Source organism: Lethenteron reissneri, chromosome 32 (assembly GCF_015708825.2).
Source record: "Lethenteron reissneri isolate LAM-NWPU_2019-01 chromosome 32, ASM1570882v1, whole genome shotgun sequence".
NCBI lineage: Eukaryota > Metazoa > Chordata > Hyperoartia > Petromyzontiformes > Petromyzontidae > Lethenteron > Lethenteron reissneri.
The window spans coordinates 5,512,395-5,534,910 of record NC_083810.1 but is presented as its reverse complement, the minus strand read 5'-3'; the positions used below and the strand labels follow the sequence as shown (position 1 = coordinate 5,534,910).

The window sequence follows — 22,516 nt, the reverse complement described above, 5'->3', positions numbered from 1 at the left end:
CAATTCTTCATGCCGTGCAGACGTCTCTCCGTGTCAAAACAAGTGTTTTTAAATCCTTTAGTTTATATTAAGTTCGCTTGCTTGCTTGCGTGCTTGCTTACGACCGTGCAAATCTTTCGGTCGTTTTTTAACCCACTTCCCGTGATCCAATCGAGCTGACATTTTGCACACAGACTCGTTGTGCGTGACAATTTATTTTCGTGAAAAAATTATTCCTAAATTTTCCACTTTTTAGGAAAAATTTTTCACATATTTTATTTTAAAATACCAATGTGATAAAAATGAAACTCTTACTAAAAAAAAACAGAAATTAATAATAAAAAAAAAACCGATGCCACGCATATAAAGGATTTATAGTGAAAAACTTTGTTTTAACGGGTTAATTTTTTTCCCTACACATCCCATCGGCCCCACGGCCTTCTGGGAGTGCTCAAACGCAGCGGCATTGGTTCAGCACAAGCAAACCTCACATCGGTTTTGAAAGTCAGTGTCTCATCAGCAGCATCAGGCGTGCATGACCAATGATGACGAACTGCCCGATGCTTACAGGCAACGACACCTATTAGATATGGGTTCCCCGTGCATCGTGGGCCCTTAGCTTGATGCAAAAACGAAATCACAAGTATGTATCATCAGAACGTATGCACAGTACGTATTATGTATGTATACGGTGGCATGTGACGAGTAGCCAGAGCCGTAGGGGGAGGTGCGATACTGGATGTGGTGTGCTGGGGACGGCTCCAGGGTGAGGAGAGGCTGGGAGGGGGGGCTGGTCCACACCTCAGCAATCAGTTGTAACTGCTCGATTGCACGCAACTGATTCGCTTGAATGTGGACATGTCTGCAAGTATATTCTTGGTTCTTTCGGTAAAGTCACGTAGAAGGGAAATATTATTTAGAAGAGAAACATTATAAATATTATTTCCCTTCTACGTGACTTTACCGAAAGAAACAAGAATATGAATCCCTGCAGTCACGAAAGCTTTAAATCGAAATCTCTGCAACCGGTTGCGAGCTACTGCGCAACCGGTTGCTTCAAGCGGAGGCGTAATCCACTTCCCACCGCTGTGCTGGGCGTATTGTAGCGAGGTATTGTGAAACAACACATCGTATCGTGCAAGAAAGCATGAAGTTAAACAGCGACAACAAAAACCCCATCGGCAGTTCCCCCGAAGAACTGCATCGTGATTGGAACCTCATTTGCCAGTAGCAAAATATGATAATTGTTTTTTTTACCCTTTTATCTGGCAACAAAACTGACACCTTTTTTCACAAGGAGTCATGTTTAGCATTGACCACAATACCTGCGGTCGGAATGCAAACAAAAGGCGTCATCTGGTCCAACACCATGTGAGACTAGGCTCTAAGGAAAGCTGTCTCGGGCGTGGACCAATCAACTTCAAGGACAGTGCATTCATTATCAGAGTTATGTTTTTTGTTTGTATTCCGACTGCAGGTATTGTGTTCTATGCAAACATGACTCCTTGTAAAAAAGGTGTCAGTTTTGTTGCCAGAAAAAAGGGTAAAAAAACAATTATCAACTGCATTGTGCTCCTGTATTGCTTCAAGTCACCGTCACAATAAACTTCAACAATTGCGACCAACTGCCAGGGTTCGCCGCTCGGCACATTTGCGATCTGGTGACGGGGCTGTCAAGTTGGCTGCTGGAGGAGTGTGAGGCCAGCCAGAGTAGAGGCGAGCCTGCGGTGTGAAGGACGCGCCCCCAGACACTGAAGCCACCGATATTCTTAACACCGAGTCGGCGTTGGCAACCAATATTATCCATCGTATTACGAGCCACGTTCCTGTTGTGCAACTACTCGCTCGGACGTGGGACAAAGCAGTTGGAGAGCCGTTTGGTTGTGCAACTGATTGCTCAGGTGTGGACCCGGCTTGACCTTCCACCTTACCCCCCCCCCCCGCCCACACAGAGAGTGCCCGTGCCGTGGAGCGCGAGGCTCTGCGCATGGAGCTCAAGGTTCTGTGTCACGTGGGGCAGCATCCGAACATCGTGAACCTGCTGGGAGCCTGCACCGAGCGCGGTGGGGCCCTGATCCCCACTGGTCCCCCTTGAGCTCCTCCTACACGATCCCCCTCCTCACCCCCCCTCCCTACTGCTCCGATTCTACCACAACCCCCACCCCTTTCTGATTCCTTCCGTGGTTCCTCCTTGATCGATCCCTCCCCCTTGGTGGGTCCCTATGATCCCCCCTCCCTCCTCCTCCTCCTCCTCCCCCTGCTTTCCCTGCGCGAGACCCCGGTGGGAGTGGCTGTGTCTGTGCCCCTAGAGCCCGTGCTGCTCATCACCGAGTACTGCTGCCACGGCGACCTCCTGACCTTCCTCCGGGCACACAGCCCCAAGGGGTCCCCCAAGCCGGGGCTCGCACCCCAACACTCCGTCTACGGGAACCTGGTGGAACCAGGTGGGAGCGAGGGGCGGGTGGGGGAGGGGGGGAGAAACACCACAGGGAGTCGCGCTTCAAAAGCGAACGCGTGGGCCCCATCTGCACGCTCTGCACCTTGCAATGTACGCGCTCTGTACAGTGCGTGCGTATTGCACAGTGCACGCTAATTGGCGATGCTGAAGCTGCTCGTGATGATGATGATGGTGGTGGTGGTTGTGTTGATTGTGACTGTTGTGTCGATGAGGACGACGAGGCCGCTCATGGTGATGGAGCTACCGTTGTGGACGACGATGGTGGTGTTGATGTCGATAATGACGGTGACGCCCCGTGTCCTGCAGGAGGCTCGGAGGAGATCCTGCAGCCCCGGGAGTTGCTCTCCCTGTGCCACCAGGTGGCGGGCGGCATGGCCTTCCTCTCCTCCAAAAAGGTGACCTCAGCGTGACCTGGCACGATCCCAGATCTCATCGCCTTGTGCCCTGATTCTATCATGACCTCAGCGATACCTCGCCGTGAGCTCATGTCATACTCCAGCCTCACCGAGACCCCATTGTTACCTGTCCTTGACCTCTCCTTGACCTCGTTGTGACCTGTGACCCCCATTACTCCATAATTTACAGGTGACCTGCGACCTTGCTGTACACCTCGGTGCGAATTACCTATCAGTAGTGAGCCAGAGATAGAAAAATTACATTAAAATCACCACCTACTGGGGAAAATGTAATTTAGATACCAAACATACATTCCGAGAATAATTAAATCACGCATTTGCATTACATGTCATTTAGCTGTGACCTCTCATCGACCTGTCTGTGACCTGTTGGTGACCTCACCATGACCTATCCGTGACCTCACCATGACCTATCCGTGACCTCCCCATGACCTCTCCGTGACCTCACCGTGACCTAGTGCCTGCACCGCGACGTGGCGGCTCGGAACGTGCTGCTGGCTGAGGGCTTCCTCGCCAAGATCTGCGACTTTGGGCTGGCCCGAGACGTGACGCGAGACCCCAACTACATCCAGCGCGGCAACGTGAGTCCGGGGCGCCGGGAAGGGGTGGGGGGTCACGCGGCGGTCAACCCCACCTGCTGGATGTGGGGCGGGGATGGGGTGAGGGTCAGGGGTCGAGGCTGGATCACACAGGGCCGCACGTGGGGGTGGGAGACGAGTGGGTTCAAGGACTCCATAACCCTTGCGGCTGGGGTCACCTTGAACCCCCATAAAGGTAGACAAAATGGTCGGTTCCACAAAGGGCTTAATATCAATGGCGCACCACGTCCAGTAAACCTCTCGCTCTGGCTGCTGCGAGTTACTGGCCACCTACCCCAGCCGGCGAGCCGTGAACTATTCAGTGCAAAGTGAATCCCTTGCTCCAGACCACGACAGTACCCATGAGGCCGGTGAAGCAGGACAGAGACCTGGGGGAACACGACCCCAGTGAGGGGATACATTGATGGGATTGTGGACCCCCGAGGGTGCCTGTGACTCCAGTCAGGGGATACCGTGGTGGTCTTCGTGCTACCATGACCACAGTGAGTGGTGATAGTAATAGCAACAAAAAGCACAACTTACAATGGGCGCATATCTCACGAATCAGACGCGACGTTCCAACTCCGAGGCATGGAGTCACATTCTCTCATGCACCACCCTAAACAAGTGAGAGCCCGAACGGGTGTTAGCCTGAACAAGTGAGAGCCTGAACAAGTGAGAGCCTGAACAAGTGAGAGCCTGAACAAGTGAGAGCCTGAACAAGTGAGAGCCTGAACAAGTGAGAGCCTGAACGGGTGAGAGCCCGAACAGGTGAGAGCCTGAACAAGTGAGAGCCCGGACGGGTGAGAGCCTGAACAAGTGAGAGCACGCACGGGTGAGAGCCTGAACAAGTGAGAGCCCGAACAAGTGAGAGCCCAGACAGGTGAGAGCCCGAACAAATGAGAGCCTGAACAAGTGAGAGCCCGAACAAGTGAGAGCCCGGACAAGTGAGAGCCCAGACAGGTGATAGCCTGAACAAGTGAGAGCCTGAACAAGTGAAAGCCTGAACCAGTGAGAGCCTGAACGGGTGAGAGCCCGAACGGGTGAGATCCTGAACAAGTGAGAGCCTGAACAAGTGAGAGCCTGAACAAGTGAGAGCCTGAACAAGTGAGAGCGTGAACGGGTGATAGCCTGAACAAGTGAGAGCCTGAACAAGTGAAAGCCTGAACATGTGAGAGCCTGAACGGGTGAGAGCCCGAACAAGTGAGAGCCCGAACAGGTGAGAGCAAGAAACAAGTGAGAGCCTGAACAAGTGAGAGCCTGAACAAGTGAGAGCCTGAACAAGTGAGAGCCTGAACAAGGGAAAGCCTGAACAAGTGAGAGCCTGAACGGGTGAGAGCCCGAACAGGTGAGAGCCTGAACAAGTGAGAGCCCGGACGGGTGAGAGCCTGAACAAGTGAGAGCCCGCACGGGTGAGAGCCTGAACAAGTGAGAGCCCGAACAAGTGAGAGCCCAGACAGGTGAGAGCCCGAACAAATGAGAGCCCGAACAAGTGAGAGCCTGAACAAGTGAGAGCCTGAACAAGTGAGAGCCCGAACAAGTGAGAGCCCGAACAGGTGAGAGCCCGAACAAGTGAGAGCCCGAACAAGTGAAAGCCTGAACAAGTGAGAGCCTGAACAAGTGAGAGCCCGAACAGGTGAGAGCCAGAACAAGTGAGAGCCCGAACAAGTGAGAGCCCGAACAGGTGAGAGCCCGAACAAGTGAAAGCCTGAACAAGTGAGAGCCTGAACAAGTGAGAGCCCGAACAAGTGAGAGCCCGAACAAGTGAGAGCCCGAACAAGTGAGAGCCCGAACAAGTGAGAGCCTGAACAAGTGAGAGCCCGAACAAGTGAGAGCCCGAACAAGTGAGAGCCTGAACAAGTGAGAGCCCGAACAAGTGAGAGCCTGAACAAGTGAGAGCCCGAACAGGTGAGAGCCCGAACAAGTGAGAGCCCGAACAGGTGAGAGCAAGAAACAAGTGAGAGCCCGAACAGGTGAGTGCCCGAACAAGGGAGAGCCCGAACAAGTGAGAGCCTGAACAAGTGAGAGCCTGAACAAGTGAGAGCCCGATCAAGTGAGAGCAAGAAACAAGTGAGAGCCCGAACAGGTGAGAGCCCGAACAAGTGAGAGCCCGAACAAGTGAGAGCCCGAACAAGTGAGAGCCCGAACAAGTGAGAGCCTGAACAAGTGAGAGCCCGAACAAGTGAGAGCCCGAACAAGTGAGAGCCTGAACAAGTGAGAGCCCGAACAAGTGAGAGCCCGAACAAGTGAGAGCCCGAACAAGTGAGAGCCCGAACAGGTGAGAGCAAGAAACAAGTGAGAGCCCGAACAAGTGAGAGCCCGAACAGGTGAGAGCCCGAACAAGTGAGAGCCCGAACAAGTGAGAGCCCGAACAGGCGAGAGCCCGAACAAGTGAGAGCCCGAACAAGTGAGAGCCCGAACAGGTGAGAGCCCGAACAAGTGAGAGCCTGAACAAGTGAGAGCCCGAACAGGTGAGAGCAAGAAACAAGTGAGAGCCCGAACAGGTGAGAGCCCGAACAAGTGAGAGCCCGAACAAGTGAGAGCCCGAACAAGTGAGAGCCCGAACAGGTGAGAGCCCGAACAGGTGAGAGCCCGAACAAGTGAGAGCCCGAACAAGTGAGAGCCCGAACAAGTGAGAGCCCGAACAAGTGAGAGCCCGAACAAGTGAGAGCCCGAAAAAGTGAGAGCCCGAACAAGTGAGAGCCCGAACAAGTGAGAGTCTGACTCTAAACAAGTGAGAGCCTGAACAAGTGAGAGCCTGAACAAGTGAGAGCCCGAACAAGTGAGAGCCCGAACAAGTGAGAGCCCGAACAAGTGAGAGCCTGAACAGGTGAGAGTCTGAACAAGTGAGAGCCTGAACAAGTGAGAGCCCGAACAAGTGAGAGCCCAGACAGGTGAGAGCCCGAACAAGTGAGAGCCTGAACAAGTGAGAGCCCAAAGAAGTGAGAGCCCGAACAAGTGAGAGCCTGAACAGGTGAGAGCCTGAACAAGTGAGAGCCCGAACAAGTGAGAGCCCGAACAAGTGAGAGCCCGAACAAGTGAGAGCCCGAACAAGTGAGAGCCCGAACAAGTGAGAGCCCGAAGAAGTGAGAGCCCGAACAAGTGAGAGCCCGAACAAGTGAGAGCCCGAAAAAGTGAGAGCCCGAACAAGTGAGAGCCCGAACAAGTGAGAGCCCGAACAAGTGAGAGTCTGACTCTAAACAAGTGAGAGCCTGAACAAGTGAGAGCCTGAACAAGTGAGAGCCCGAACAAGTGAGAGCCCGAACAAGTGAGAGCCCGAACAAGTGAGAGCCTGAACAGGTGAGAGCCTGAACAAGTGATAGCCTGAACAAGTGAGAGCCCGAACAAGTGAGAGCCCGAACAAGTGAGAGCCCGAACAAGTGAGAGCCTGAACAGGTGAGAGCCTGAACAGGCGAGAGCCTGAACAAGTGAGAGCCCGAACAAGTGAGAGCCTGAACAAGTGAGAGCCTGAACCAGGTAAGAGCCTGAACAAGTGAGAGCCCAGACAGGTGAAAGCCCGGACAAGTGAGAGCCCAGACAGGTGAGAGCCTGAACAAGTGAGAGCCCGAACAGGTGAGAGCCTGAACAGGTGAGAGCCTGAACAAGTGAGAGCCCAGACAGGTGAGAGCCTGAACAGGTGAGAGCCTGAACAAGTGAGAGCCCAGACAGGTGAGAGCCTGAACAAGTGAGAGCCCGAACATGTGAGAGCCCAGACAGGTGAGAGCCCGAACAGGTGAGAGCCCGAACAAGTGAGAGCCCGAACAGGTGAGAGCCCGAACGGGTGAGAGCCCGAACAGGTGAGAGCCCGAACAAGTGAGAACCCGAACAAGTGAGAGCCCGAACAAGTGAGAGCCCGAACGGGTGAGAGCCTGAACAAGTGAGAGCCCGGATGGGTGAGAGCCTGAACAAGTGAGAGCCTGAACAAGTGAGAGCCTGAACAGGTGAGAGCCTTCAGCTGCTGCTTGAAAGTGCATGGCTGCTGCTGTGTCTGTGCAGTGGATGTCTCCATGGCCCCGAGTGGTAACGCTGTCAAAGTAATAGAACAGAAGTGAAACGTCAAAGTGATTCGTGCTCAAATGAGCACTGAGCAGGGGCGGTTTCTTCATTAGGGCGAGTGGGCGACGCACCACCAATGTCATTCAACCACAGAGTCACGCTAGCCGTCACTGTCAGCCTCTGGATATAGTCCAATCAGCGTCATGTCACGTTCTGTGGAGTACCGCCTCTTTTTGGGCGATTTCACTACGGCTGAGAATCGCCCCGAGTGGCCCCATAGACTTACATTCAAAGATGTTTTTTTTCGAACGGGGGCGCTGCAATGCATTCTCTATGGCTTCCGGGAGGGCATGCACTAACGTACTTACGTCATCATACGTGCTAACGTCATCATACCTAAGCACGTTTCATCCAACAATATCATTTATCGCCACCTAGTGGAATCTTTAATAAAATAAACTTGAGTGGTTTGTTTTAATAGTGAGTATATAAACAAACAAGATGTATTGTAAGAGTCACTTTATTTTTCATTAATATTAAAGAAGTGAAGTTGCCTTTACATGCTTAAGCTGTTAATTTATTCATTGCATGGGTGGACCTTATCCTTATCAATCATCCAGACATTTGCCCCCCCTGAGAGATTTTGCAGGAGCCGCCACTGGCACTGAGGTCCTCATATCCCGTTTACAGCCCGAAGCCAGCGGTGTCAACTCCACACTCGTGGGTCAGGGGCGAGTCTCTCCATAGGACAAGCAGCGTTGACTTCCCACAGAGCGGCGATCCTTGACCCACGAGGGATGATGGATCTAGCCGCGGCCGGGGGCCTGTCGCTCAACCACTTAACCAAGCTGACGCGTTAAATGTGACACTAATCACACTTGTGTTTAGACTGCGCCCACGACGTAATCACAATGTGTGAAATTGCAGTGTGTGAGCCTTGGGGACCCCCTAGTGGCAGCCTGTCCCCTATGGGGAACAATGTTTGTGTTTTATCCTTGAGTGTATACCCCTATGAAAGAGTTACAGAGATGGGGTTTGAGTCCCCTGACGCCAGTGACGGATTAAGTTAGCGCGGGGCCTGTAAGCAAATGTTATAAAGGGGCCCAAATATTAAAAATAAAATTTTAACTTGCATAGTGAAGTAATTACATGTTTTCACTTGCTATACAGCCAGATAATGCGACAAATCGCTAACCTTAAACACCCAGTCGTGCATAAAAGTTGAAGGCAGTATACTATTATAGTAATAGAGCAAGTGCAGAATCACTGAACTGCAATTGATAATCTTCTTGGTTCTTTCGGTAAAGTCACGTAGAAGGGAAATAAAAAAATAATAAAAAAATACCATATAATAAAATAATTCTCGCGACGTTTCGGCCACAACGCAAGCAGCCGTCCTCAGGTGAAGAACAGGTCTGTCGGAAAGACAGCGTCTGAATGAAACACCACCAGGCTTGGCAGCGTATATTTAAGCTGGGTTGGAGGGGGAAGGGCGCCTTGACAATTGATTGATAGCTTGAAAACATTTAGCGCGGAGCCCTTGAAAGTGCGGGGCCCCTAGCACGTGCAGCTGCTTGTGCTACGGGGACGATCCGGCACTGTCTGACCCCCGTCCCCCTCACCTGGCCATGCGCCCCAGGCCCGGCTGCCCGTGAAGTGGATGGCCCCAGAGAGCGTGTTCGACTGCGTGTTCTCGCTCAAGAGCGACGTGTGGTCCTATGGAGTCCTCGTCTGGGAGGTCTACTCCTACGGTACGGCGCCCCCCCCTCCCCCACATCATCATCAGTCGCTTGCCCCAAGCTGGTGCGTAGCAGTCCCCCCGCTCCACACACAAGGGGCATCCCCCACAAACGGGTCCCCCACGCACAGAACCCCCCATACTTACTTCCAGCACCTCCGATTAGCACGGTTGGCTACGTACGGTGCGAAAGACGTTCAACATACGTACAGGGATGTCCTGCACACAGGTGTCCCCTCACAGGGGTCCCCCCCCCCCCCACAACGCCCCCCCCCCCCCACACACACAGAACCTGCACACAAAGGCGCTCTGCATGCAGGTGTCCCACACACCGGGAGCCCCCACACAGCCCCCCCCCGCCCCCACCACTCAGCTGCCCCACACAAAGGAGTTGTGTGCGGGACGCTCAGGTGAACGGCTCACGTGTGTGTGTGTGTGCAGGTGAGAGCCCCTACCCTCACCTGGAAGTGGACGACACGTTCTTCCGTCTCCTCCAGGATGGGTATCGCATGGAGGTGCCCAAGGCCTGCCCCCCAGCCATGTGGGTCAACCACTCAACAACTCAACCACTCACTCAGTCAACCACTTACTCAGTTAACCACTCACTCACTCGAATATTCATCCACTCAAACAGTCAACCACTCACTCAGTCAACCACTCACTCGAATATTCACCCACTCAAGCAGTTAACCACTCACTCAGTCGACCACTCGCTCACTCAAACATTCACCCACTCAAGCAGTCAACCACTCACTCACTCAAACATTCACCCACTCAAGCAGTCGACCACTCACTCACTCAAACATTCATCCACTCAAACAGTCAACCACTCACTCAGTCGACCACTCACTCAAACATTCTTTCACTCAAGCAGTCAACCACTCACTTAGTCAACCACTCACTCACTCAAACATTCACCCACTCAAGCTGTCAACCACTCACTCAGTCGACCACTCACTCACTCAAACATTCACCCACTCAAGCAGTCAATCACTAACTCACTCACTCAAACATTCACCCACTCAAGCAGTCGACCACTCACTCACTCAAATATTCATCCACTCAAACAGTCAACCACTCACTCAGTCGACCACTCACTCAAACATTTTTCCACTCAAGCAGTCAACGACTCACTTAGTCAACCACTCACTCGCTCAAACATTCACCCACTCAAGCAGTCAACCACTCACTCAGTCGACCACTCACTCGCTCAAACATTCACCCACTCAAGCAGTCAACCACTAACACACTCACTCAAACATTCACCCACTCAAGCAGTCGACCACTCACTCACTCAAACATTCATCCACTCAAACAGTCAACCACTTACTCAGTCGACCACTCACTCAAACATTCTTCCACTCAAGCAGTCAACCACTCACTTAGTCAACCACTCACTCACTCAAACATTCACCCACTCAAGCAGTCAACCACTCACTCAGTCGACCACTCACTCGCTCAAACATTCACCCACTCAAGCAGTCAACCACTAACTCACTCACTCAAACATGCACCCACTCAAGCAGTCAACGACTCACTCACTTAAACAGTCACCCACTCAAGCAGTCAACCACTCACTGAATCAACCACTCACTCAAACATTCACCCACTCAAGCAGTCAACCACTCACTCAGTCGACCACTCACTCGCTCAAACATTCACCCACTCAAGCAGTTAACCACTCACTCAGTCGACCACTGACTCGCTCAAACATTCACCCACTCAAGCAGTCAACCACTAACTCACTCACTCAAACATTCACCCACTCAAGCAGTCGACCACTCACTCACTCAAACATTCATCCACTCAAACAGTCAACCACTCACTCAGTCGACCACTCACTCAAACATTCTTCCACTCAAGCAGTCAACCACTCACTTAGTCAACCACTCACTCACTCAAACATTCACCCACTCAAGCAGTCCACCACTAACTCACTCACTCAAACATGCACCCACTCAAGCAGTCAACGACTCACTCACTTAAACAGTCACCCACTCAAGCAGTCAACCACTCACTGAATCAACCACTCACTCAAACATTCACCTACTCAAGCAGTCAACCACTCACTCAGTCGACCACTCACTCGCTCAAACATTCACCCACTCAAGCAGTTAACCACTCACTCAGTCGACCACTGACTCGCTCAAACATTCACCCACTCAAGCAGTCAACCACTAACTCACTCACTCAAACATTCACCCACTCAAGCAGTCAACGACTCACTCACTTAAACAGTCACCCACTCAAGCAGTCAACCACTCACTGAATCAACCACTCACTCAAACATTTTTCCACTCAAGCAGTCAACCACTCACTTAGTCAACCACTCACTCGCTCAAACATTCACCCACTCAAGCAGTCAACCACTCACTCAGTCGACCACTCACTCGCTCAAACATTCACCCACTCAAGCAGTCAACCACTAACACACTCACTCAAACATTCACCCACTCAAGCAGTCGACCACTCACTCACTCAAACATTCATCCACTCAAACAGTCAACCACTTACTCAGTCGACCACTCACTCAAACATTCTTCCACTCAAGCAGTCAACCACTCACTTAGTCAACCACTCACTCACTCAAACATTCACCCACTCAAGCAGTCAACCACTCACTCAGTCGACCACTCACTCGCTCAAACATTCACCCACTCAAGCAGTCAACCACTAACTCACTCACTCAAACATTCACCCACTCAAGCAGTCAACGACTCACTCACTTAAACAGTCACCCACTCAAGCAGTCAACCACTCACTGAATCAACCACTCACTCAAACATTCACCCACTCAAGCAGTCAACCACTCACTCAGTCGACCACTCACTCGCTTAAACATTCACCCACTCAAGCAGTTAACCACTCACTCAGTCGACCACTGACTCGCTCAAACATTCACCCACTCAAGCAGCCAACCACTAATTCACTCACTCAAACATTCACCCACTCAACTAGTCAACCACTCACTCAGTCGACCACTCACTCGCTCAAACATTCACCCACTCAAGCAGTTAACCACTCACTCAGTCGACCACCCACTTGCTCAAACATTCACCCACTCAAGCAGTCAACCACTAACTCACTCACTCAAACATTCACTCAACTCACCGACTAATTCACTCAACCACTCCCTGTCCTCTGCCCCAGGTATGAGCTGATGCTCCTGTGTTGGGACACGAGCCCCGCCGTCCGCCCGGCCTTCCGTGACATCGAGGCTCTGCTTGCTCACATGATGCCGCCGCGCAGCGACGAGATGGGTCCCATGGGTCTCAAGTCGGTAGAGAATCTGATTGACTACGGGCTACCAGGCAGAGTGGAGAATTCGTTCGCCCAGGTGGAGCGTACAGAGAGTCCCTTCGTCAACGTTGAACGGGTTTAATGCAGAGGAGCGTTCGCCCGTCATCAAAACCATCATGAATGCTTTAATACTCGCCGCTGATGATGTGTTACTATTCATGGCGAATTAGTCATCGCAAGGGAATAATTGCATCGACTCGGAAAAATCAGTGATTTAGAAAACGTTTTCGCAACCGACACACCGCATCGAGTATACTTGCCACTACGGCTGTGGTCAATGGTCGTGGCCGACTCCTGTGGCGCAGAAAACATTCAATTTGGAACCAAGCCTCGTGGAATATAATTGAGTTACTACTGATTAGTCACGAATAGTCTTATTACGCATTTAGAATCACTGATTACTATGCAGTACTCATTATTAATCGACAACAACGTATTACTAATCACTCAATAATAATTATAATTATTACTAATCAGGTATATTATATTGCATTACTAATTTAATAATAATCATACTTAGAATGTACAACCTTTGTCAGTCTACTGTTGAACGAAACTTCCCTATGCAGTTTCAGTAATGGGGGGGTGGTTTAACCATACTTCACCGCACTGGTCAGTGTGGGTTGGTGAAGAGAGCACCCAGGACGGGTTCAGATGTCGCTCACCACTGTCAGTCGTGATTGGGAAGCTAACTGAGGCACAGGGTCCGCAGTGCGGTGCACGAACTGCGAGACCACCACCCCACTCCATGACACCTTCACCGAAGTTACAAAGGTGGCCACCGCATCGCGCGCTTTCAGATGTTCTTTTGCGGCCGTCTGGAACGCTCTCTCTTCTGTTATTCGGAAAGCCACTTGAGCTATGCACTTTTGAATAATCTAGATTGAAAACTCATTTGTTTAAAACAGATGTTTTTTTTATTTAGTTTGTTGTTCATCCCCCACACTTCCGATGAGCATGTTTGGCTAAGTACGGTGCGAAAGAAGTTCAACATACATACACGATTCGCGCAACGAGACAGAAACGATGAGCGGAGTCTGGCAAGAAGATACGCTCCCGCCAAGGGGACACTTGCAGACATCTGCTGAAAATTTTATGGCAGATTTAAAGGCATAAACGTAACTGTACAACGCATTAACCATCTCGGATTTGTTGATGACATAGTCATCATGACAAATAATTACCCATAACTACAGCAAATCAATGTAGACTTTAAGGAAGAAGAAAATAAAGACGCAAACAGGAGGAGCCTGGCGTGCTTTTGGAGAAGCGCATTTGATGATGAGAAGCAGCAGCGCAACGCACCCGAGGCAGGAGGTTTTCAATCATCGCAAACAGCCCGCTATGAGGTGCGTGCGAAAAAACATAGACCCCGGCAAAGAAAATAGAACGAAGAGCCGAAAAGTGTGCCGAGAGACACGGAGAGACGCATGCCTCGAATTACACAGAGAGACGGGAGGAGGAGGAGGACATGGATGAGGGAACGACCACGAAATCGACTGTTTGGGAAAATGAGATTGTGGTCAGTCCACATCCCTAGAAGAGATGATGGCTGATGGATGAGAACGGTGACGTAACACGGTAGCCATCGGAGGGCATGCGTCAGAGAGTTTTCCCATTATGGAGATGGAGCGGTGAGATCCGCATGTGTGCAGGACTGGGGTGGAGTGTGGCATAGCAGGGCCGTGTGGGATGGAGACGGCATAAGGAGGCCTATGGCTGCTGCAGATTGATGAATCATTACGAAGCATGCCCATGATCGTAACGAGCTCGTTACTCGCTCTGTTTGAGTGGGGCCTGCAGTCCGCCTTGGCGTCTTCATGTTCGTGACAGTCTCCTGCAGAGACGCGAGTCGGGATGATCCTTAGTTGGACTTTCTGTCTCTCGTTCATTTCCTTCAACCGAGGGCAGCCGTGTCTTGTTCACGGTAGACTTGGACACACAATAATCAAAGTGACACTTCACACACACACACTCGGCAACGCAAAACTTAATTAGGAGAAAAACGCGGGTTCTAGGGGCATACATTGAATATTGGAGTTGATTAAACTCGAGCAAACATAATAACTGGAAAACAAATGGCAGCGAGAACTAAGCCTTGAGGAATGCCCTCGGTCGATCGGAGACAAGTCCCAAGAATTGTTTTGCCAGATCCTGTAAATCGGGCTCTGCCCTCTCCACCAAACGATCGGCGCTCCAGAAGACCGCGGCGAGTCGCCCGTGGAACTGTTGTCGATGCCACGACTTAGATGATGTGTGATATTGGGGGTTGCCTGCGGGTCCTGAAAGCCAGATCACCACCACTCGCCGCTGATGTGACGTGCCGATGATGAGCGCAAGGCGTGAGCATGGTGCAGTGTCAGCGGTGCAGCTGCCAATACAGAACTCATACTCACCATTGGAACCTCATTTGCCAGTAAAAAATATGATAATTGGTTTTTTTACCCTTCTATCTGGCAACAAAACTGACACCTTTTTTACAAGGAGTCATGTTTGCATAGACCACAATACCTGCAGCCATAATGCAAAAAAAACCATAACTGATAATATATGCACTGTCCTTGAAGTTGATTGGTCCACAACCGAGACAGCTTTCCTTAGAGCCTAGTCTTTTGGCGTCATCTGGTCCAACCCATGTGAGACTATTATCAGAACTCATACTCTTTGGTTATTTCGGTAAAGTCACGTAGGTAAACAATAAAATGTAATATTTTATACCCACGTGACTTTACCGAAACAACCAAAGAGTATGGATTCCTGCAGTCACGAAAGCTTCAAATCAATACAGTACTTACAGAGCCCGCATGTTCATCGTTGCGTCGTATGCTTTTAAATGTAACAATAATCGCTTTGTTAAGATTTGATAATCGATTTATGAAGCAATTCTAATCACAATCGTCTTTTAAGCTGCTAAGTTGAATCGTAGGCTTTATATATATAACCAGACTGATATGTGTCCCCACGTAATAATAATCACAAGTGTTAATCCGTCAGCCTCCTGGATTTCCAGACCAAACCGATACAGGATCGTTTGATTGAAAAAGCTCTCGACCGGTTTCAACCTTTTGAGCCTCATCAGTCATTCTTGTTATGAAAATTCTTCTAGATTGCCAGATGTTCTTGGCAAAAAGCATTCCATCTAAACGACGGTGAATGCTTGCTGAATGAAAACAAGCGATATTCATACGAACCCGTTACGCATTCTTGTGGGAAAATATAGTATACTGTACCCGTCAAACCCTTATCAGTGCCGACCTAATTACAGACCAATTTAGACCGTATTGCCCTCATACATCTCAACGTTCATCCTACAAAGTCCCATCACAAGGGAGAAACGCAGTCAAATAGACAAAAAAAATGTTTTTTGCCCGCATTGAAACGGCTGTACTCCGTATGGACCCTGAAAACTCAATTTCCCTGTGCAAGAAATATGGGTAAACCACTTGGGGTTGACAGGTACGATATAGGTGAATAGGAGGCAAACGATGCCCATATCTAGGCCGCTTCTTCATCCATCCATCCTGCCTGCAGGAGTAAGCCGATGAACAAACTCGTTAATAATTTTAGCTTCACATTTTTTTTACGATTATGATTTGTCTACGTGTTATGTACAGCTTCGTGAGGTGCGGTCGCATATACTGTAAACGCCAAATAAAGCCGCTTTGCTTTACTGAGCTAACAAGTGTTATAGCTAACGAGCGTTATCTTTACTGGTAGGAACCTCCTACCAGCCCACAGGGGATTATTGTGTCCGTCCGTGGGGAGGGAGGGGCTGGGTAGGGAGGGCTGGGTGGGGAGGGGAGGGTGGGGAGGGGCTGGGTGGGGAGGGGCTGGGTGGGGAGGGTGGGGAGGGGCTGGGTGGGGGGTGGGAGGGGTGGGGCTGGGTGGGGATGGGCTGGTAACCCCGTGGTGCCCTTATAAAACTCAACGTTTAACCTAATCACGACGGCTTGTGCCCGCCCTCGCAGTCGGTCATATTTGCGGAAAACACCACGCCGCCGTTGACCCTGGCCATTGACCGAGCAACCCAACGTTACTACCTGCTCCCTCCGCAGGAATGTGTTAGTTAACAAGTCTCTATCCGAGCCCGTGTCTGCAACGCTACTCTCAGCCACGTGGTGGCGCTATTTATAGCTCAGTGGGCCTTACCTGCTCAAACGAAGGAAATTTTTTTAAAAATATTTTTTCATCGACAGTACGCGCCTCGTTGTAGCGGAATTAAAGAGTCGGGAGACTCACACAGAGGAGACTTTCACGTGGACCCACACACTCACAGTGAGGACCACAACACCCCCCCTGGAATCTGACCGTACAATGAACGCGAGGTGAAATCCACCTGATTGAAGATAATATTTGTCTCGTGAAAGGTCACATTTAACTCACTGAAGGTAAGGTTCACCTGGGCGAAGGTAAAATTCACCGACGACTTCGCGATTTGGCACTGGATGCCCCGTAGCCTCTACAGATCCAAACAGGTCAAGTGTGAGGGTGTGAGGATGTCAGGTGGTGAGGTCAAGAGAATGATGGTTTCGATTTAAAGCTTTCGTGACTGCAGGGATTCATCTTCTTGGTTCTTTCGGTAAAGTCACGTAGAAGGGAAGTAATAAAATAATACGAATAAAACATAATAACATAATTGTCAGTGAGAATTCTTTTATTATGTTTTATTTTTATTATTTTATTAATTCTCAGTGAGAATTAGTTTATAATGTTTTATTTTTATTATTTTATTACTTCCCTTCTACGTGACTTTACCGAAAGAACCAAGAAGAGAATGATGGTTGTGGGGAGCCCCCTTCATCATTACCTTCATACCCCCCACCCCCGTCTCGGTGTGCATGCGGCACGCGGCGTGGTAATGAAAGCGATTATGTTGGAGTGAGTTGGGGGGGGGGTGAGAGTTAAACAGAGAAGCATTCTTGAGCTGCGGGGGGATTAGTGGCTCACGGGGTCCCGATGGCCCCAGGATTAGCGGGGACCCCAGCCCCCATGGCCCTATCCACCTCTCGTGAAAAACCGGGCGGCCTTCCGTGTGCCAGGCTAGGTGCGCTCTGAAGCGGTCACGTCAAGTGCCAGAGGCTCGCTGCTGGCAGGAGGCCACGGGATAGACCCAAACACAAAGTCGCCTCCATCCCGGTTAACGCTACGCAGATGTTTGGGGCAAGTGCCGTTAGGGGCCGTCCATAAATGACGTCACACACCTGGGGTGGAGGTGGTCAGATATTTGTGACGATGTGTGACGAGGTGGGGGGGGTTTGAGAAATGTGACGTCACATCAAAATGCGCAATTTTAAATAAATATAGACAACGCGTTCTACTTAATTAAATCGACTTTTTAATAAATGTTTTCTCCTACAACGTCAGAGTGCAGCGCCACATTAAATACGCACTACAATAACAATAGTTTAAAGCGATTTGAAGCATGTTTTATTTTTTGGGGGGGGGGGGGGCAGAGCTTTGTGACGTCATATTTGAGGGGGGGTCTGACTTTTTGTGACGAGGGGGGGGGGTCAAAAATCGTGAAAAATCGCGTGACGTCATTTATGGACGGCCCCTTAGTGCACCATTGGAACCTCATTTGCCAGTATAAAATATGATAATTGGTTTTTTACCCTTCTATCTAGCCACAAAACTGACGCCCCTTAGTGATCACACGTTAGTCAACACTGTCGTTTATTACTCTCGCCACTGATGTCAGCCGTGGCCGGGAATCGAACTCAGCTGAGCCACACGCGGAGATCCCTCGGTTCCTCACCTGCGTGAAAAGGGAGCTCCTCCTCCGAGCTGCCTTCTCACCTGTGCGCTCCTCCGCTGCCGTGGCAACGGCGTCGCCCAGGTGAATGAGTGCGGGGGGTGGTGGTGGGGGTGGTGGGGCTAGGATAGGGCCAGGTGAATGAGTGGTGGGGGTGGTGGTGGGGGTGGGATATGGCCAGGTGAATGAGTGGTGGGGGTGGTGGTGGGGGTGGTGGGGCTAGGATAGGGCCAGGTGAATGAGTGGTGGGGGTGGTGGTGGGGGTGGTGGGGCTAGGATATGGCCAGGTGAATGAGTGGTGGGGGTGGTGGTGGGGGTGGTGGGGCTAGGATAGGGCCAGGTGAATGAGTGGTGGGGGTGGTGGTGGGGGTGGTGGGGCTAGGATAGGGCCAGGTGAATGAGTGGTGGGGGTGGTGGTGGGGGTGGTGGGGCTAGGATAGGGCCAGGTGAATGAGTGGTGGGGGGTGGTGGTGGGGGTGGTGGGGCTAGGATAGGGCCAGGTGAATGAGTGGTGGGGGTGGTGGTGGGGGTGGTGGGGCTAGGATAGGGCCAGGTGAATGAGTGGTGGGGGGGTGGTGGGGGTGGGGCTCGTGCATGGGGGGCCTGGCAGCAAAAAAAACAAGAGACGAAAAAATGTTGTTCGAATTCGTTGAAAGACAAAACTCGATGTTACTCAGAGCCGCGATGCAATGCGACTACGAGACGGTGGCTCTTTCATTCAATTAAACAAAACAACGCCACGAACGCAGCCCTTCAAGAGCTGCGTTGTGCAAACGTCTGTTGGGCTTGCAGGTTGTCGACCCCTGGGCTCAAGGTAGAATGGGGGTCGGGTTAGGGCGAGTTGATGGGGCAGCGTCCCGGCTCGCATCGGGTTAGGGCTAGGAACAAAGTTAGGACGGGATGAAGGTTCAGGCTCATGGCAGTGTTAGGGCGTGGGGTTAGGGCTCGTGCCAGTGTGTGGTGATAGCGGTTAGGGCTCGGATCGGGGTTGTTCTGTGTGTAGCGATGCGTGTAAGGGTTAGGGGATTGGGGCTCGTGCTGCGTATAGAGAGCTCGGGCGCAAGTGGACAGGGGCTTAGGGGCCGTCCATAAATGACGTCACGCACCTGGGGGGGGGGGGTCAGACATTTGTGACGATGTGTAACGAGGGGGGGGGGGGGGGTTGAGAAATGTGACGGCACATCAAAATGCGCAACTTTAAATAAATATAGACAACACGTTCTACTAAATTAAATATACTTTTTTAATAAATGTTTTCTCCTACAACGTCAGAGTGCAGCGGCACATTAAATACGCACTACAATGACAATAGTTTAAAGCGATTTGAAGCATGTTTTATTTGGGGGGGGGGGGGGCGCAGAGCTTCGTGACGTCATATTTGAAGGGGGGGGGTTAAAAATCGTTCAAAATCGCGTGACGTCATTTATGGACGGCCCCTTAGAGGCCTTTGTGTTCGGGGCACGAGGCTGTGAGATCGGGCTCATCACGACGGCGGGAGGTTTGATGGTCCGGTCCCTGGTGGCGCGGACTCACGCCGACGCGGTCGGTTTTGCCCGGATTGGTCTGGAAGGTTGCGGGGCCCGCGACACCTGGCGTCAGGTGTGCGTGTGTGTGCGTGTGTGTGCGAGTGTGTGTGCGTTGTGTGTGTGTGCGTGTGTGTGTGCGCGCGTGTGTGTGTGTGCGCGTGTGTGTGTGTGCGCGTTGTGTGTGCGCGTGTGTGCGTGCGTGTGTGTGTGTGCGCGCGTGTGTGTGTGCGTGCGTGTGCGTGTGTGTCACCACCAACGATAGTTTGGCGAATACTTGAACCCAGTCCCGAACATCCCCTGGGTCGACCCTAAACGCCTACCTGGTAAGGGCGCTTAAACATCAGCACCGGGGAGACAAAGGCGGCCGCGCGTGGTCTTGGCCACCCGCCCGCCTCTTGCGCCGTGGCCGGTCTGTGTCGGTGCTCGCTAACAGAAGTTGCCCCAGCAGTCTGTTAAAGGCCATGCCGGAGGTATTGAGACGTCGTGTGGGCACGGTGTGCGTGCAGCAAGAAGAGTGATTTGACCAAGAGTGGTGGGTTGTGTGTGGGTTGTGTGTGGCCCAGTGACTGTTTGGCCCCATAGAGGGGGTGGGGGGATAAACGGGCACGGCACGGGCTAGAGAAGAGATTGAGTGATGTGGTACAGGAGGATGTGGAGCTGAGTGGACTTGCCAATGACTGCTACCCAGCGGTGTCAAGATCGGCCTCTGTGGAGGAGACTCGTTCAGGACGCTACTGGGCAATTGGAGGCGGTCACCCTCCAACAACAACAACAACAGAAGGCAGAGGAGCGACGCTCACAACAACGAGCGGAGCGCCCAGGTGGCTAAAACGCAACAAGATGGCACGTTGGGGTAAAGAAGTGGTGCATCTGCCAGTCATCTCTGTCAGTCAATACGTGACACCTGGGTCTGTCCATGTGGCCTCCTGTCAGGAGCGAGAGCCTTTCACACTTCACGTGACCACCTCAAAGTGCACCTAGCCTGGCACAACCGCCTTGGTGGCGTCACCGATACTTCGTGGCAAACGGCGGCTGCTGTGTGAACCTGTGGGTGTGTACACGTGTGTCTATGTGTGTCTATGTGTGTGTCTATGTGTGTCTATGTGTGTACATGTGTGTCTATGTGTGTACATGTGTGTCTATGTGTGTACATGTGTGTACATGTGTGTACATGTGTGTGTGTGTCTATGTGTGTCTATGTGTGTCTATGTGTGTCCATGTGTGTACATGTGTGTCTATGTGTGTACATGTGTGTACATGTGTGTGTGTGTCTGTGTGTGTACATGTGTGTCTATGTGTGTAAATGTTTCTATGTGTGTACATGTTTCTATGTGTGTACATGTGTGTACATGTGTGTCTATGTGTGTACAAGTTTCTATGTGTGTACATATTTCTATGTGTGTACATGTGTGTCTATGTGTGTCTGTGTGTGTACATGTGTGTCTACATGTGTGTCCCGCTCACGGCCAACACCCAGTGACGATTATCTAAACCGGTCCTGAGCTTCCCCTAGGTCGACTCAGCCTCAAATGAGTACCCGGTGCGCTGTGTAAATATCACCACTGGGGAGACAAAGGCGGCCGGGCGTGGTGCTGGCCACCCACCCTCTCGTGTGCCGTGCCGACCCTCATAGGGTGCTCGCTAACAGCACTTTCCCCTACAGTCTGTTAAGGCTACACGGGGATCTTTGTCTGTGTATTCAAGTATGCCTGATTTTGTTTATATGTATGCCTGCCTGTGCGTTTGTGCGTGTCTGCTGTATCCGTGCACGTATGCTCGCCTGTACCTATTTATGTGTGGGCACGTGTGTGTGTGTGCCTGTGCGTGCGTGTGTGTGTGCTGTAAACAGCGTGACCGTGTACCCAGTACAGTGCACGCTTCTCGCCGCTTTTGTTTGGACAGAGTCAACACGAGGCCGCCGCCACCACCACCAACTACCACTGCCTGCATCCCGGGGGGGGGGGGCAGGGGGAGGGGGTTGCTCTCGACCCCGAGGGTCCAGGTGTGCACCCAACTGTGCGCCCAGGTGTGTGCCCACGTGTGCACCCATGTGTGTGAACCCAGGTGTGCACCCAGGTGTGCCCCCAGGTGTGGGTGCCCAGGTGTGCACCCAGGTGTGTGAACCCAGGTGTGTACCCAGGTGTGCCCCCAGGTGTGGGTGCCCAGGTGTGCACCCAGGTGTGGGTGCCCAGGTGTGGGTGCCCAGGTGTGCACTCAGATGTGGGTGCCCAGGTGTGCACCCAGGTGGGTGCCCAGGTGTGCACCCAGGTGTGGGTGCCCCGGTGTGTACCCAGGCGTGTACCCAGGTGTATGCCCACGTGTGCACCCAGGTGTGGGTGTCCACGTGGGCACCCAGGCGTGTACCGAGGTGTGGGTGCCCAGGTGTGCATCCAGGTGTGCACCCAGGTGTGTGACTCCAGGTGTATGCCCAGGTGTGCCCCCAGGTGTGGGTGCCCAGGTGTGCACCCAGGTGTGGGGGGCTCAGTGCGGCCCGGGCACGTACGGGACCCGGGCGGGACTCCTGACGAGGGCCGACTAGGTTGGGGTGCTCGCGCGTGGGAGTTGATAGAAGTGAGGGCAGGTGTGTCTGAGTAGAGGGGCAGGTGTGTCTGAGTAGAGGGGCAGGTGTGTCTGAGTAGAGGGGCAGGTGTGTCTGAGTAGAGGGGCAGGTGTGTCTGAGGTGAGGGGCAGGTGTGTCTGAGTAGAGGGGCAGGTGTGTCTGAGTAGAGGGGCAGGTGTGTCTGAGTAGAGGGGCAGGTGTGTCTGAGTAGAG

General features: G+C 51.9%; 1 protein-coding gene across 1 annotated transcript in view; it reads left to right on the top strand.

Annotated features, from left to right (window-relative positions):
• The window catches only part of LOC133350133 (mast/stem cell growth factor receptor Kit-like), a 34,515-nt gene extending 12,247 nt beyond the window's left edge, over positions 1 to 22,268 (top strand). Inside the window, exons 8-18 of the mRNA XM_061564160.1 lie at positions 1,932 to 2,042; positions 2,289 to 2,423; positions 2,744 to 2,832; positions 3,312 to 3,434; positions 9,067 to 9,178; positions 9,607 to 9,706; positions 12,316 to 12,541; positions 21,808 to 21,831; positions 21,922 to 21,949; positions 22,074 to 22,125; positions 22,214 to 22,268. Of these exons, the coding sequence (XP_061420144.1) occupies positions 1,932 to 2,042; positions 2,289 to 2,423; positions 2,744 to 2,832; positions 3,312 to 3,434; positions 9,067 to 9,178; positions 9,607 to 9,706; positions 12,316 to 12,541; positions 21,808 to 21,831; positions 21,922 to 21,949; positions 22,074 to 22,125; positions 22,214 to 22,268 (1,055 nt within the window). The remainder of the gene's footprint in view (positions 1 to 1,931; positions 2,043 to 2,288; positions 2,424 to 2,743; positions 2,833 to 3,311; positions 3,435 to 9,066; positions 9,179 to 9,606; positions 9,707 to 12,315; positions 12,542 to 21,807; positions 21,832 to 21,921; positions 21,950 to 22,073; positions 22,126 to 22,213) is intronic.
• Positions 22,269 to 22,516: the final 248 nt, after the last annotated feature.